The sequence below is a fragment of the Microtus oregoni genome, unplaced genomic scaffold (assembly GCF_018167655.1).
Source record: "Microtus oregoni isolate MIOR12 unplaced genomic scaffold, Mior012 000014F_ref0000157, whole genome shotgun sequence".
In the NCBI taxonomy this organism is placed as follows: Eukaryota; Metazoa; Chordata; class Mammalia; order Rodentia; family Cricetidae; genus Microtus; species Microtus oregoni.
The window spans coordinates 23,466,895-23,483,191 of NW_024543073.1; the positions used below are offsets into that span (position 1 = coordinate 23,466,895).

Consider the following 16,297-nt stretch of genomic DNA (forward strand, 5'->3'; position numbering starts at 1 on the left):
AGCTCAGTGGTGAATCCATTCACCCCAAGTACCATAGAGATCCTCTGCTCTTTCAGGTGTGCCACAGGAGAGTGTTTTGATTTCCATTTCTGTTAAAATAGTATTTGAATTGGCTCTCTGTAGTTGGTTGACCATTCTGGTAAGGTACGCATTTTGGCTACTCTTCAAAAAGATGGGCTTCTTTCCTCCCCCCCCCCCCAGAAAATAGAGTAAGAGTAATAAAACCTCTCACATCACCTCACCAAGTTTTGCCAATGTTATTTTTCCTTTCTTATAAAGCTCAAGGACAGAGAACACCCTGTATATTTTTGTTGCTGAAATATTAATGAAGTCTTTTCCCATATGGCTCATAACATTGTCGTCCAGATTCACACAGCATGAGCTCTGGTTAGATATTGCTTATGAGGCTCATATTGAAGTTCACATACTTTGGCGTCTTCTGTGAGTATAAATAATTCAGAATTGCTTGAATATTTTAGACCAGTGATTATATATGATATACTGTTGAGTACCCGAGGATGCTCGCAGATAAAATCTTCAAAATGTATAGAATTTCCCCCTGGAAACAGGCAATGGCAAGAAGGAAATTTCTTTTGTGTTTGGAAGAAATAGTCAAGCTCCACCCCAGAATTCTTCCCACCCCTAAATTTGAGAAATTCCCAGAGCACAGCAAGTCCTTAATGCTGTATTTTCGTGCTTTAGGAATCAGTTTGGCTGAGGATTGCCACTGGTTGGTATCTTATTTAAGTCAGTAGAGATGTTGGCTTAATGAAACACCTCTTTAGTGCATCCAATTTGAAATTTAAATTTCTTCTTCAATTACAACAAAAAGGAAAACTGCAACAAAAAGCCCATGGCCAACCAAACAAACACAATTGCATGCAATATTGGGATAGAAGGATTCGGCATTGTGAACTAAAACAGCCATTTGGCAGTTCATCTTTTCTCATATTGTTGGTATTGAAAGACATAGTTATATGCAGATGTAGCCTCCAAGCCCACTTCCTGATCCCTTGTCCAACCAAATTCCGCCATATTCCTAGATACTTCTTGGTAGGTAGGTATTGAGAAAGCTTTACAAATTTCTTGTTCTTTTACTATTTTTGTTTTGTGACAACACATTATTTACCTGGTTCCCTTGAATATCAAATGGTAGGAGCAGCATTTCACTGTTAGGGTCAGGATAGCTAGTGGACCAGAGGATGCTTCTATACTCCTAAACTTCAAATCTCATCTCTCGGGGTATATAGACTTTGTGTTCATGGGATTATTATATTGATCATATGAGGGTGTGCGCAACTGAGGAATATTTTTGAATCTTCCATACATTTTCATTTAACTTTTTTTGTATTAAGTGATGGATCAACCCGAGATGCTGCATTATAGCTTCCTTTGTAATCTTTCTTATGCCTACTCCGTAACCTCAGATTTGAATTATCAATCTCTTCTTTATCATTGTGGTGTTGTTGACAGGGGAGGCACTCAGGAGGTGAAGATGCCATTTAGTGATTTTATAAGAGGCACGTGGACCTCAGCTGCACTGTGGGGTATTAACAGACCTTTGCAGACTCTAGATTCGTCGGATCCATGGTCTTTAACTTGCAGGCCCCAGAACTGTGAGCAGTAAACTTCTCTTGTTTATAGATTTCCAAGCCTAAGGTGTTTTGTTATAGCAACCCACATGACTGGGGTAGTAACTAAGCGCCTATTAAGGATCTATGTCTGAGTAGGGCACCACATGTTTACTGATTGGTGCTAGGATGTAGTTAGTAAGCCTGTCGGGGCACGAAGTATCACGGCTGGCTCCATTTCTAAACAGATGAGTTAGGCACCAATGCAGAATCAGGTTGCCAGCCCTTCTGTTTTGGATCTTTGACTGTGAATTTGCATTAATACCTGTTAACTATACAGTCGAACACTGCCTAATTGATTCTTCTTGTCAGTGATGTTTTATGGTTTATAGCTATGCTTGGGGGCTTCAGACATTTCTGGGGCTTTCTGACTCAAAGGGATCAAACCTAAGCAGCTTTCCTTTAGGAAGGTGGGGACAGTCACTAAGTAACTGTGCTTTCCTACCATGTGGTAGCAGAAGATAAGTGGGCTAACCTGGTAATCTTGCCTCCAGGGAGTTTAGGTCCATTAAGGATGCTGTACTTGCGATCCGAATTACTGTATTTTAAGAAAATTAGCTGCTGTGCGGAGGGAGAAAAGGCTACACACATGTGCTGTCAGCTTTAGGATTGTTGTCCTCTGATCAGTAGTGAGTTCTCATCCTTTGAAAGGTAGAGTAAACCTCCCATAGGTAAATTGCTCCTACTATGTGGTAGGTCAGTTTTCTTTCCCAGGGCTCTTGGCCTTGGTAGAACCATTCTCTGTATTCTGGGTGAGAGCTTGGGAAATTGGAGTTTATTTACCCCCAGAAGTGAGGTGAGGATGTGGTGTAAATATGGACACACTCCCTCTAGTTTAATGACTCAGCATTACTCTTCTCCCCTCAAAGGGAAGCCATCAGTAGTGAGGTGTGGGGCACATGTTTGTCATCACAGTGCTTGGGCGACAGAGGCAAATATCACAAATTTAAGCCCAGGTTGGGCTACACAGTGAAATTGACACAAAAACAAGAAAAGCAAGCTGGCAAATGATGAGCTCTAACACTGCTGGATTCGCTGATAAGGGAAATTGTATTAGTAGTGTGTTGATTAATATTTCTCTGTGTGGATTAGAATTGTACATGTGTTTTAAAATCGGTTATCAAGGCTGGGCGGTGGTGGCATACACCTTTAATTCCAGTACTCCGGAGGCAGAGATAGTTGGATCTCTGTTCGAGGCCATGCTGGTCTCCAGAGCTAGGACAGGCTCCAGAGCTACAGAGAAAGAAAAAAAAGATAAAAAAGAAAAGAAAAAAGAAAATCAGTTATTAAGTTTTTCTGGTACTTTCAGGAACATTAGGAATGTAAGAATTCTTTAACTGTGTTTAAAGAAATGACTTACTTCTTTTCTGTTTTACACTCACTAAACATTGCCCACGTTAATATGTATTGTTAATTATAGAGTAAGTAACATTTGCTGTACACATTAGAATGTGGGTAAAAGAGTTTAAGATGATCTCATGCTAGAGAATAAGGGAGGTCTTAGGTGTGTTGACAGATTTTTGTGGCTAATTGCATAGTTTTGCTTGAAGAAGCCACCATGTCTTCTGCCAGTGATAAAAGTCTGTTTCTGTTCCTGGAGATGTGAACAAACATGAAACGCTGTCCCCTCCCCTTCCCTTCCATGTTCTTGCCTTTGGTGTCACAGCAGTGGCTTCTGCGGAAGACAGCATCCTGCAGTTCTTTAAGATGTGTGTGCTCACCTGTGGACTTGTTACATTTCATCTTTTTCAGGAATTTTAAGCAGCTGTCAAGTGGAATGGAATTTATGAGAATTAATGGAACAACGTTAAGGAATCTGGAAATCCTACAGAATCAGGTCAGGATGACAGGAAGGCTGGTTGATTAAAATGATTTGCAGGAAGTAAATAAGGGAGGTGGGAGCCAGGCAGCAGGCTGTCTATCACCTGGGTGTCTCTTGACTGTAGCACCATATGGGGTGGGCAGACTGTAGGGCTATTGTTTTTAGTAATTGAAGGACATAGCATTCTGCTGTTTCTATAGCATATATTTCTTAGAATGGATGCTGTCTTTGAAAATTAGTATGAAGTGCTTGCCTTCATCCAATTGGCAAATGTTTTTCCTACACACATTTAACTTCTTGTTACCATCTGCCCTCTTATTTCATTATTTGCATATTAAACAGGCTGTTGTGATACTCTCCTTGACTTTAAGAAGCTTAGGATCCCATCTCACGAGCTCCCATCATTACATCATCACTTACTTGCCTTTTCTCAATAAATTAAGACCATAATGGAAGGATTCAGGTTATTGCTTTCATTTTTATATTCTTACTAGGAAAACTGGAATATAAACTAGTGTTCTAACAAAATTACAAAGAAATAAAATGTAATTCCAGATAAAATGAAACACTAATTCTAGGAGTGGAGAATTTTCTATGTGAAGTGCTTTCAAGCTCTTCCAAGTACTCATTATTACGTCCGTGTAAATACTGGTTTACTTTTTGATTCTTGAGTTTGATTCTTATTATTTCCTCATCTTCCTGTGCTGTCCAGCTCTTTTTTTCTTGAGGAACATTTTTGTCTGTTTCCTTTCTGTGGTGGAGGTGCTGTGCCCCCTGAATTCTGTTGTAGATGTCTCTCCCTGGCCCTGCACAGCAGCTCTCGAGAGGAAACAGGAAGCAGGGTGAGAGTTTGTCCCATGGCTGCAGGAGTTCCCTACACAGCCGTGGACACAGCCCTCCTTTCTCCTTGTTTCTGTCAATTCTCTAATCCAGTTCCTAAGGCGGAGTCATCTGCCATCCAGCTGTGTCTTAGAGCCCCTTCCAGGTCAAGGTGTGGGTTCTAACAGACAGAAGTGGAGAACTAATGGCCTCTACTTACCTCTGCAGCCTACCTGTGGCCTCATCAACAGAGGCCTCAGAATTGTTTACTCGCAGTTAACCCAAAGCTACACACTCTCTGCTGTTTAAATAGGATATATTTATATTTTCTCTTGTGTGAACAGGTGAGGTCCTTCCTCACACTAAAGAGCACTTCTTATGAGTAGCATGTATATTTAAAATCAGGAGGGTTGAGGATGCTTAGTGGTGGAACAGTTACCTGGCATGCAAAAAGCCCTCTGTTCAGTCACAACACTGAAAACCAACTAGGATAGGTGGACTAACCAGGGCATGTAAACAGCAACATAAATATATACTGTATTATATTGTAATTTATAATTGAAGAAAACTTGTTTTCTGATTTTTTTTCAGACTGATATGAAGACCAGAGGGAGTTTGCTTTGGGTTTTAGACCACACTAAAACCTCGTTTGGGAGAAGGAAGTTAAAGAAGTGGGTGACCCAACCATTGCTTAAATTAAGGTGAAAGGATTTTCTTTGTGTATCTGTTAAAACTGTGAACATAAAATTGTGAAATTAAAAGTATATTAGCTTTGAAACTAGAGTTGTTACCATGGCTAACAAGCTCACCATCTTAAATTTGAGAGAATTGTATTTTATAACTGACAGTGAACTGTCTGGTAATAAACAGAGCCAGCCCCATCCCCACACCAGTTAAGAGCAAGCCCAGATCAGAAGCCATGGGCTTTGCTGGGGATAGTCCAGTTGGTTTGGCAGCAGCAGTGTAAGGGTGTACTGCCAGAAGGGAGCGCGATGGCTAGTGTATTCTGTGGAGGATTTCAAAGGTGAGGCTTAGAGGCTGCTAGCTGGAGAGAGTTATCTTAGCCCAGTGGGGCTGGGATCAGAGTTGCTCTTGTAGAGGGAGCTACACGGCATTGCTGGTGAAGCTCTCATGAGCACGGAGAAGTGTTGAGGGCTCTAGCTGAAGCAGGGTCAGTTTTTCTGGTGAAATCCAAGTATTTTTGGAAGTAGAGTCGGCAGATATGAAGGTCCTTCTGGGAAGGTGCTTGAATCCAGTGCCTCCACTAGCAGTGTCCCTGTCTCTGCACATCAGAATGTTCTGGGATCTCCATCGCAACGCTTGTGTTAACCCCGCCGACTGCGATTGAATTGGTCTGTGTTATGACTGGGGAGCTGGGGTTCTTAGGTTCCCCAGATGACAGATATGAAGGTAAATGTGGGAACTCCTTCTTGGAACTGTGCTTGCCCCATGACAGGTGTTCAGTTATGTTTACTGAGTGTATGCTTTTAGTTATTAGACTCTTACTATGTGCCAGTTTTCCATACTCAAACCGCCTCCCTACGTGGGTCCTCAGAATGAGGGAACAGGCCTTGAAAGCTTCAAAAACCTGCTTGGTGTCTCATACCCCATAGTAGTAATGAGCAGTGCTAAGTCCTGAAGTGAGCCTAGATCATGAGCAGGCCCCACCCTGTCCTGAGCTCTTATCAGTGTGACTGACCACACACTGAAGTATAGCTGTGAAGAGCAGAGCTGCTGTGTGATGTGTGTGCTGAGCGAGTCCATCCTGGGAGCCTTGGCCATGCTGTCATGGGAAAACAGTAATTCTACCTACCGCTCGCGCTCTCTGACCTCCTAGCAGGTACCTGGTGGGGAGGGCCTCTTTGCACCTTGCAATTCTCTGTATAATTTTTAAATTTTATTTTTATTTTTGTGTCTATGTGTATGAGAGAGAGAACAGGTGTCCATGAAGGCCAGAAAAGGGCCTTCAGAATCCCATAAGCAGTTGGGAGCTGGCTGACATGGGTGTTGGAAACTGAATTCAGGTCCTCTGTAAGGACAGCAAGGACTGTCATCTACTGAACCATCTCTTTCTCTATTGAGCCTCACATCACAGTATTATTAGCTCCATGTTACCTGAGGATGACTTCACTGTCTTCAGTTATATATGTGCTGAGACGTTGTTGATCATGACCGGTCACTTCAGATCCACTCTGTTGCTTTAACTTCTGCAAGATGCGGGGAATTTATGAGGTAGAGAAGAAACCCCTCAAGTGGGTGTCATCTTTAGTTTCACATTAAGATGAATCTGAATGTCTTCCAGAGGAGGGGGGGTGGCTTTGTGTATTAGCCTGTGGCTGCAGGGAAACCACCCGCCACACCTTGGTTCTCACCATGCTTTTTTCTTGGGTGAAACAACAGAAAGACACTCTCTAGGAGACTTTTTCCTGTAAGTTAAACATGCTTATTTCTAACTTTGTTTTGTTTTTGTGTGTATATAACAAGAATTAACTTGAGGGTCAGATAGTGGTGGTGCATGCCTTTAATCCCAGCACTCGGGAGGCAGAGGCAGGCAGATCTCTGAGTTTGAGGCCAGCCTGGTCTACAAGAGCTAGTTCCAGGACAGGCTCCAAAGCTACAGAGAAACCCTGTCTCAAAACAAAACAAAACAAAACAAAAAAAGAATTAATTTGAGATAAAGTCAATAGACCATGTTTTCTATTCTTCAGGGCTTGAATTCTGTTTCATTTGGAATCCTCCTTTTCTAGAAAGGCTGAAGGAAGGCATGCCACTTACCCAACACTAATGCTCGATGATTTTTAAATTTAAATTTTTATTTATTTAATTTTATTTTTTATATTTCTTTATTTTGTATATGTGTTTGCCACTTGCTTGAATGTAGAGGTCAGAAGATAACTTGCAGGAGTCACGTTCTCTCCTTCCACCATCAGGCTTCTGGAAGGACGGTCATGCTGCTTGGCAGTTAATGCCATCACCTGCTAAGCCATCTCTCCAGCCTGGTGGTCTCTCATTTTCTTTCTTTTCTTCTTTGCTCCTATTTCCCCTCCTCTCCTTCCTTCCCTTCTTTACTGTTTTGGTGTGTATTGACAGGTTTGTGTGTGTATCTGGAGGCCAGAGACCTTTCCTCAGGGACTGTCTGTCTATCAGTCATTTGAGATAGCCTCTCTGAATGTTCTGGAGATCATCAAATTGCCATGCCGGCTGCCCGGTGAGCCCCAGAGGTCCACCTGTCTCTGCCTCCCCAGCACTGTGCCAGTTCTTTTGTCTGAGTTCTGAGGATTGAACTCGGGTCCTCATGCTTGGATGACAAGCACGGTACGGACTGAACACTGGTGCTCCAAGTGTGAGCGCTGTGCTGGCTTAACACATCAGAAAACCACACACATTTTTCTTTTAATTTAGGTCATTGTTTAAAAACTTTTATTTTCTTAATCCATTAGAGTGCATTTTAAAGGGAGTTTCAGTTAAATTTTAATGATGCCAAGAGAACGATTAGAGACAGACCAGCTGAGTAGCCAGGGGCTCAGCTGTTTCTTACCATTCTCTCCTTTTCAAAACACTAGTGTCAGTGTCTTGCTGATCCTATCAGCTGAGAGTCCATCTCTGAAATCGATGCTACATGTTAGGGAGGGTCTGGCTTTCATCTGTCTCAAGATCACAGGACCAGTCATGGCTGGTGAGGGGCACACAGGATGAGGCAAGTTTCCCAGTGTTGTGTGGAGTCCTGTGGTTTGCTAGTCATCTGTGAATCCTCTTAGATGTCTCTCTGTACTTTTAGATGGTTGGCTCCAGCTCTCGGGGCAAACAGAGAGCTCATAAATTCAGAACCAGGTGTTTATATTCGAAGGACTTTCTGCCCTCAGCACAGTTTATTTCTTCAGATGGCCTCTCTGGTGCAGACATGTGCATCAGGTACAGAGGCAGAAATGACTTTGGCTCTATTGGCTGATCATGTGCTCGGTGGCTCACTTCAGCTTTGGAAATGGGATTTATGCTTACTGACACTGTCACAGCGTTTCCTATAAAAGATCCCCCTTGGAGGTTTTTTTTTTTTGTTTTTTTTTTTAAATCAGGTCTGCTGATTTTAAGCAGGAAGATTCTTCAGAGTCATTTCCCAGCTTCTTATAAATGGATGGCATGTTGTAAGCCACGAGGTCCAATGCTTTTTTAAAAGTTAAATAATTTATATTGCATTCTTTTTTAAGATTCCGTCTTTAGATTGGTCTACTTGATGATTATTCCTTTTGCCTCAGCACTGCCAAAAAATGTGCTCAAGACTTAGTGGAGTGCTGTGTTAAAACATTAAGCCAGGGCTGGAGAAATGGCTCGGAGGTTTAAAGCACTTGTTACTCTTGCAGAGGACGTAGTTCCATTTCCAGTGCCCATATGGTGGCTCATAACCACCCATAACTTTTCACCTCCATATGTAGCAGGCATACAGGTCCACATACATCCATGCAGGTTAAACACTGGTATATATACAATAAATGCATCTAAAAGGTGTAAAAATAAGTAAATTAAAAAGTGTTTCCTCTGTGAGTGCCCCCTTCTGTCTGTACTTCACAGGCTGAAATTCCCCAGGGTTCTCTTCCCTGCTTCAGGAACTGATCTGTGGCTGTGACCTCAGATAGCTTATCACAGACTGTGGTCTGTGACTCATATAACATACCAGACCCATACACATGCTAGCACATGTGAGCTTCAGGAAAGATTCTAGTTGGATCTACAAAGCAGATTGGAGGCAAAGAATTAATTTAATGAAATAGTGACTTGTTTTCCCCTGCTGGGGACCAAACCTGGGGCCTTGTGAGATGTTAAGTAATTGTTAAGTAATTGTTCAGAGTATGGTTACACTGAGCCATACCCTTAGCCTTGACACAGTTTGTTCTGGGATATTTGTGCAGTGTGATGAGGTATTGCTGTGACTAGTGTAATAAAAACTAAACAGTCAATAGCTAGACAGGAGAGATAGGCGGGACTTCTGGGCAGAGAGAGGAAGAGGATAATTGAGGCACACAGGAGACACCATGGAGACATGGAAGGAGCTGGATACCTAGAATGAGAGAGGGATAAAAACCATATGGCAGAATGTAGATTAATAAAAATATGGGTTATTTTAAGTTATAAGAGCTAGTGGGACAAGCTTAAGCTAAGACCAGACTTTCATAATTAATAGTAAGTCTCCATGTTTTTTGGGAGCTGGTGGCCCAAAGAAAAATCCAGCTACAATAGTTAGATTTCCATTATGCTTCAAATAAAATCAGAAGCTTTGGCCATGGCTGTTTCATCTGCCTGCTCTTGTCTGTTCCTTGCCATGTGTCTTCCTGTGGTGCTGGGTTATCTAGAAGTTTTTCTTCATCTTGTGGTCTTGGTACTTGATAGTTTGTTTAGCTAGAATGTTCTTCCCTTTTCCTCCACTTTCTACATAGTTAATTGACTCTACTCTATACATTAGGTATCAGCTTAAAAATTAAAATATTTTCTTATCCTAATATAATGTTACAGTATTTATTATTATCCATTAAAAATTATATTCCTTTTGTGAGCTTTTGATAGCATATAGTATCTTTGTTTCATTTTATGACTAAAGTATGCCTCTTAAAAATTTTAGAATGAGGCTGGATGGTGGTGGCTCACGCCTTTAATCCTAGCCCTCAGGAGGCAGAGACAGGTGGGTCTCTGTTTGTTCAAAGCCAGCCTGGTCTATAGAGCTAGTTCTAGGACAGGCTCCAAAGCTACAGAAGAAACTCTGCCTTGAAAATAAAAAAAAAAAAATTTAGGATACAGAGATATGAAGGTGAAGCTGTGCACCTTCAGGGGAAACTCACTTTTCTAAAAAAAATGATTTTAGAGAAAACTTTAGACAAAAGATAAAGGTTTTCCTTTATCTGGTTTCTGCTTTAATGTTATAAAGTTTGCCAGGAGAAACTGTTTTTCCCTTATATTGGAATATTTGTTTAGCCAAAAGGCTACTTGTATTTCCTTACTGTTGTGAATAGAGCAGCAGTGAACATGGCTGTGCTGGTGTCTGAGTGGTGTGATAGACTTCCTTTGGGTGTTGCCCAGATGTTGTACAACTAGGTCATATTGTAGTTTTATTTCTAGTTTTAAGAACCTCTATACTCATTTCTAAAGTGACTGTACCAGTTAATACTCCATGCCAGGATTTTTTGTCATTTGTGTTCTTGATGAAAGGAAAAATGAAAACTTCTCACATGTTGTTTTATTTTGTAAAAGCAAAACAAAAAAAATTGCAAAACGTTGCCACCACCTATAATCAGGTGAAAGCACAATTTAGACCCAAGCCCATCCATGTAGAAGGACTCGGTTAAATTCCTTGTTTTGAACTGATTTGGCAACAGTCATAAAATGACCCATCTGCAGGCAGCTATGAAGATGGCAGAGAGGAGGCTGAGTGTTCAAGTCATCCCTTGTGAGATCTAGGTCCTGTACTTCTTGATTCTGGGTCCTGTACTTCTTGCATTTTGTTTACTTGGGATAGTCAGGGATATTAGGAGAGCCTGCAAGCTTTACTGATGACTAGATAGTGTCCTAGTTGTCTCTTAGAATGGTAGCATCATTAACTGTTAGAAGCTGTCTGTATGGGTGGACAAAATAGTCTCTTTTATTTAATGAACTAAGCTAGAGTAAGACCTGAGAATTTAGGGAGGTCAGTGTTATGTTCCTGTTGACTATGTACATGTTATCATTTATACACACACACACACACACACACACACACACACACACACACACATTGGTTTTTCGAGACAGGGTTTCTCTGTGGCTTTGGAGCCTGTCCTGGAACTAGCTCTGTAGACCAGGCTGGTCTCAAACCCTCAGAGATCCGCCTGCCTCTGCCTCCCGAGTGCTGGGATTAAAGGCGTGTGCCACCATCGCCTGGCTGTTATTTTATATTTTAACACAGAAAGTAATATGTTGGTTAGAAAAGGCAACCCCTAACAGAGGGGACCCCCAAAGTCATTGGTTCTAACAAAGTGAAAGTTTTCTACACTCTGTGCCAACACTGCTTTCTCTGGGCTCATGGTTGTTTCCTACACCACCATGGGATCAATTCTTCTCATCCCTGTTGTGAGTGCATACCTGAGAGCTGTGGTTGAATGCCACTGACCTCACACCTGTGTCCTCTGCCCTCCGAAGGTAAGGAAAGCATGACTACTGCTAACAAGACAAGAGTGAGCCTGGGGATGATAGCTAGTGTCTGTCCCTCAAGGGCATGAGGATTAACCAGCCCCACTGGCAGGCACAGGACCAGGAACTTGGGGTCTACCTCTCCTTTGTTATCCAGGTTCAGTGTTATCTCAGTGGGGTGCAGAACAGCTCTGATGGCCTGACATAACCGGCAGCGTTCACTGATTATCCCAGTGCTGCTTCCTGTTTGTCACACTCATCCAACCTCTCTCATTGGGTGAACTAACATAATGGTTCCCATGACGCTCATATTGCTTTATTATAATTTCTTGGAAGGTCTTGTAACTACTTCTAATAAAAAAGACTTTCAGATTATATGAATTGTTTTATTTTTAAAAACTTTGAAGTCATTCTTTGTCATTGGCATTTTATGTCCTTATGTTATTCTGCATAAGAAGATAAAAATGGAATTATTGCTACCCAGTGTTGGCAGATGTGTGCTAAGCAATAGCATGCACCTTTTCTCTATCTCCCTTCCCACGGAGGCATCTGAATTAGTAGTAACATGTTTTCTCAATGAGACTCCTCACCAACCCCAGCACAATCCTTTGAATCACTGCCGCCTGCCATTCTCGGTGCCTAGGGTTCCAGGTCTGGCTCCTTTGTTTACTTACTATATAGGAAATACCCATTTTCCTGGGTGTTCCTTATGGTCTGTCTACAGTTATTTCCAAGTTTCCTTTTTGATGTGGTTTCTTCCTTTCACATGCTATTCTTTTTGTTTGTTTTTGATTTTGTTCCCCCCCTTCCCCCCCCCCTTTTTTTTAAGACGGGGTTTCTCTGTGTAGCCTTAGCTGTCCTAGAACCCACTCTGTAGAACAGGCTGGCCTCTGCCTCCCAAATGCTTGTATTAAAGGTGTGCACCTCCATGTTTGCTGATGCTATTCTTCGTGTTATCTAATAAAATAGAGCTGACAATAACATTTGGAAGTACTCAGTGGAGGATCATTGTGTTGCAGGCACTGCCTTAAATACTTGGATTGTATTACTGAATTTTTTGTATTAACACTAAAAGTCAGGGGTCATTGCTATTTACATATTTTAGCTGGAGGAACCAGGGTGAGGCTAAATAATAAATGACAGAGCCTGGATAAAACTCAAGTCATTTTCTTCCCAATCCCAAATTCTTATGTTCTGAGCTGGAACAAGCTGGGTTAATACGAAATGATTCTCTGTGAGCATCATGTTTTGGCCAGTGCTGACACCAGGCTAGACCCAAAGCTGCTTGCTTTGTGGTTTTGCAGGTCGAAACCAACGTATTTTTATATTTCTCGTCTCTTAAGGAACTTATGGTCTTGTGTCTGTTAATTATTTATCTGATAGAATTAATCAAACTGGCTTAGATTTTTATTCATGTCATTTGCTCTTATCTTCCTATATTCCAAAACCCTTTGATTTCAGGATAGTAGCTGTCTGTGTGGGTTGTCTGGTACATCCCCAGATGGCGTTCTTCTGTCTGTCCTCACACCATCTGTAGCATCATCCCCATCTAATCCAATTGGTGTCATTTTTCGGTTTTGTGGGGATGAGTTATTGAAGTAAAACTTCACATTTGTGTAGCATTTTGAGTAAATGTTAGCGTAAAACATTGATTTATTTTATCCCAACAGTCCTATGCAAAACTGCTTTGATTTTTTTTTTTCTGCTCGTTTTGATTTACTTTGTCTGTAGCTTTGGGAATCAGGTTGAATTGAAATGAACAACTGTTTATTGAGCATCCTGTGATGAGATACTGTGGTCCTGAGTTGTGGGGATGTTAGTGTAGTGGTACTGCACCACGGAAAGGCACAATTCACAGGGTGAGTGCCAGGGTAATGAAGGTAGCTTCTCTCCACCAACAGTAAACTGCTCCAGGCAGGATCCCGACGTCAGGTGTGCCCTTCACTTCCGTGTGTGGGATAACAGCATAGACCAACCTGTTTGCTTATTATTGTTAGATGTATTTTACTTTATCTATTTGAATGACTTCACATTAATATATCTGCATCACATGTGTGCCTGGTACCTGCAGAGGACAAAGGGCGGCATCACATCCCCTAGGATTGTAGGGCCACAGAGATCCTTGTGCTCACAGATAAGCACTAAGGAAACCAAGAATATTGAACACGCAGGATTGTCTCTTTAGAGAAAGAGATGTGTAATCTGTTTCTACCCAGAAGACTGGGAATGAATGTGGTTAGTACCCTCTGCTGTCTGTGTGCAGAAATGTATCTGGCTCCCCCAGACTCTTATGAGGTATAGCCAGATGTATCTGGCTCTTCCCAGACTCTTATTTTGTGTGGCCGGATATATCTGGCTTACCCAGACTCTTATGTAGTAGCCAGATGTATCTGGTTCCCCCAAGACTCTTACTTTGTGTGGCCAGATGTATCTGGCTCCCCCAGACTCTTACATAGTATGGCCGGATGTATCTGGCTCCCCCAGACTCTAATGTTTATCTCAGTCATCCTCTCCAGACCCTTATGCTGAGCATTTCTCTGTCAGTCTATAGAATTCACCTTTGTGGGAGTTGTCACATGTATTTTACAAACAGGAACAGAGGTGGCTTGTAGCCTGGTGACCTTTGCACTATCTGTATGACTGAGACCACATCAGATCCTTCCCCAAACCCTGAAGATGTCAAATGTAGTCTATCTATAGACCCCATCTTTATGAAAGAGAATATATGTCCTTTACAAAGAGTTTTGATGTGGTCATGTCTTAGCTTTATCATACACAAGCGATTGAGTTAATTATCACCAGGATTTTTCCCCCAACTTGTGCTGTACTTACATATACCTAAAATAAACTGCCTGGTGTCAGATTCTTGAGGTTTGAACCAACACTGGCTATTGAGTTGTGTCAAGCCGGACTCCTTCCGCATGTGGATCGACACTCTGCTGGTCTCGGGTGCGAGACCCCCACCTGGGAGTGATGTTAGTGATGGTTGTGAGCCTGCATATGCGTGCTGGGAACAGAACCCAGATCTTCTGCAAGATCAACAAGTGCTCCTAAATACTGAACTGTCCATCTCTAGTCCCCCACTGTGTTTACTTAATGTCCGATGCTTCTGTTTCCACTAGAACATTTCATTCTTTTATCCACTGGTTTATTCATTTAAATTTTCTTGAGGGCCTGTATCCACAAGAAATACACACTTACCACTGTCTTAAGAATCGCTGATGGCCTTGCTATCCAGTGTAGACCTTTGGTCCGATAGGACTCACTGGGCCACAGTTCATTGTACATTTAGTCAGGTTTCCTTCACACACCTTCCCCAGTGACTAACGCCCCTCAGGGTACGTCACCATTGATGAAGTCCTGCAATGCTGGTTTCCGGTGTCTTTTGACATCACAGTCTCCACACTTTTTATTGATAGTGCCGCATATTTCTGCCAGCACATGCTCATTCAACACCACTATCACCATAACCGAGTCATCTTATTGTTTAATAGGCTTATTATAGCAAGCATATTCCGCGTCTCAGTGGTTCAACTACACGAGTTTATTTGAGAGTGGATGTGGAAGTAGAGGATGTTCTGCTCTAGTCACGAACCCAGGCAGGTGGAGTCAACATGTGGCTTATAGCAGTGTTCTGAGCAAAGGCACAAAGAGTAGTATGAAAGCTGACATAGGAGGGTTGATCAGCCTGGGCACAGAGGTGACGTATGTCATTCCTATCCTCATTTCAATGAGTAGAACTTGAGTACCTGATCATGACTAATCTTAGAGGAGCTGGGAAGTATATTCTGTGTATTTGCCTCATGAGGCATCTCTGTTACACTTAGCTAGAGACTTTGCTTGTATGGTATCTGCGTGTTGAGCCAAATGATAGAAGGAGGCAGGAAAGAATGGAATGAGAGAGTCTTCTGTAGATAGTGACTGTGACAGAGTCGTAGGCATTAGAGTGGGCAATGTCTATACTCTGAATTCCTAACATCTGCTCATTGCTGTTATTCTGTTCTCACAGGGACATAAATGCCCGACTTGATGCAATATCTGATGTTCTCCATTCAGAATCCAGTGTGTTTGAGCAGGTAGAAAATCACCTACGTAAATTACCTGACATCGAGAGAGGACTATGTAGCATTTACCATAAGAAAGTAAGTAGTAAAGAATCAAACCTCCTGATACTCACAGTGTCCCTTCATGCTAGGCCCTGGAGGAGAACTGTGTGGGGTTCTCAGTGCTTGTAAGGAACATGAGAAACAGCTGTAACCTCAGAAACTTTAATTGTACAAATTAAGTTGTTCCAGTGTTAACATTCGTAAAAAGTATTCTCACTTTTTGAAACTTCAGCAACATATACTGAAGTCTTTCTTCTATTAAAATGCAAAAAACCTAAGTAAATTCAAGTAAAAAATGCAAGATACTGTGTTTTATATTCCAAGTACAGCTCATTGTCAAAATCAGAAACTTACTTTGGTCTGTGATTTTGAAAAAGAGAACCCGTAATTTTTAATTTTTAAAATCTTCTTTGACCTAAACAAAGGGAAAGATGTTCGTGTGGGATGTGTTGAGAGTATTAGTGGCAGACAAGGTTCTGCCTCTTCTTCCGCAGAGTTCTCTGAGCCCTGAGGGGAGGGATTTGATGGAGACATTCCTTTTAGGATTGGGTATTTGGAGTTTTCTCACTCTCTGTGTAATGTCTGGCTGCAAGTCTCTGTATTTGTTCCTGTCTGCTGCGGGAGGAAGCTTGTTCTCTGATGATAGCTGAGCAAGGCATGAATCTCTGCGTATAGCAGAATGGTGTAAGAGGCATTTTATTTCTGCTTTCTTTAACAGAACAGTAGTATTTAGTTTTCCTATAGGTACCTGGCCTATCTAGTCTCAG

General features: G+C 41.8%; 1 protein-coding gene across 2 annotated transcripts in view; it reads left to right on the top strand.

Annotated features, from left to right (window-relative positions):
- Msh3 (mutS homolog 3) overlaps positions 1–16,297 on the top strand; it is a 150,665-nt gene that overhangs the window by 65,108 nt on the left and 69,260 nt on the right. For both annotated transcript variants that reach the window (XM_041663394.1, XM_041663395.1), the window contains exons 11-13: positions 3,384–3,468; positions 4,864–4,973; positions 15,434–15,566. In XM_041663394.1, coding sequence (XP_041519328.1) covers positions 3,384–3,468; positions 4,864–4,973; positions 15,434–15,566 — 328 coding nt within the window. The remainder of the gene's footprint in view (positions 1–3,383; positions 3,469–4,863; positions 4,974–15,433; positions 15,567–16,297) is intronic.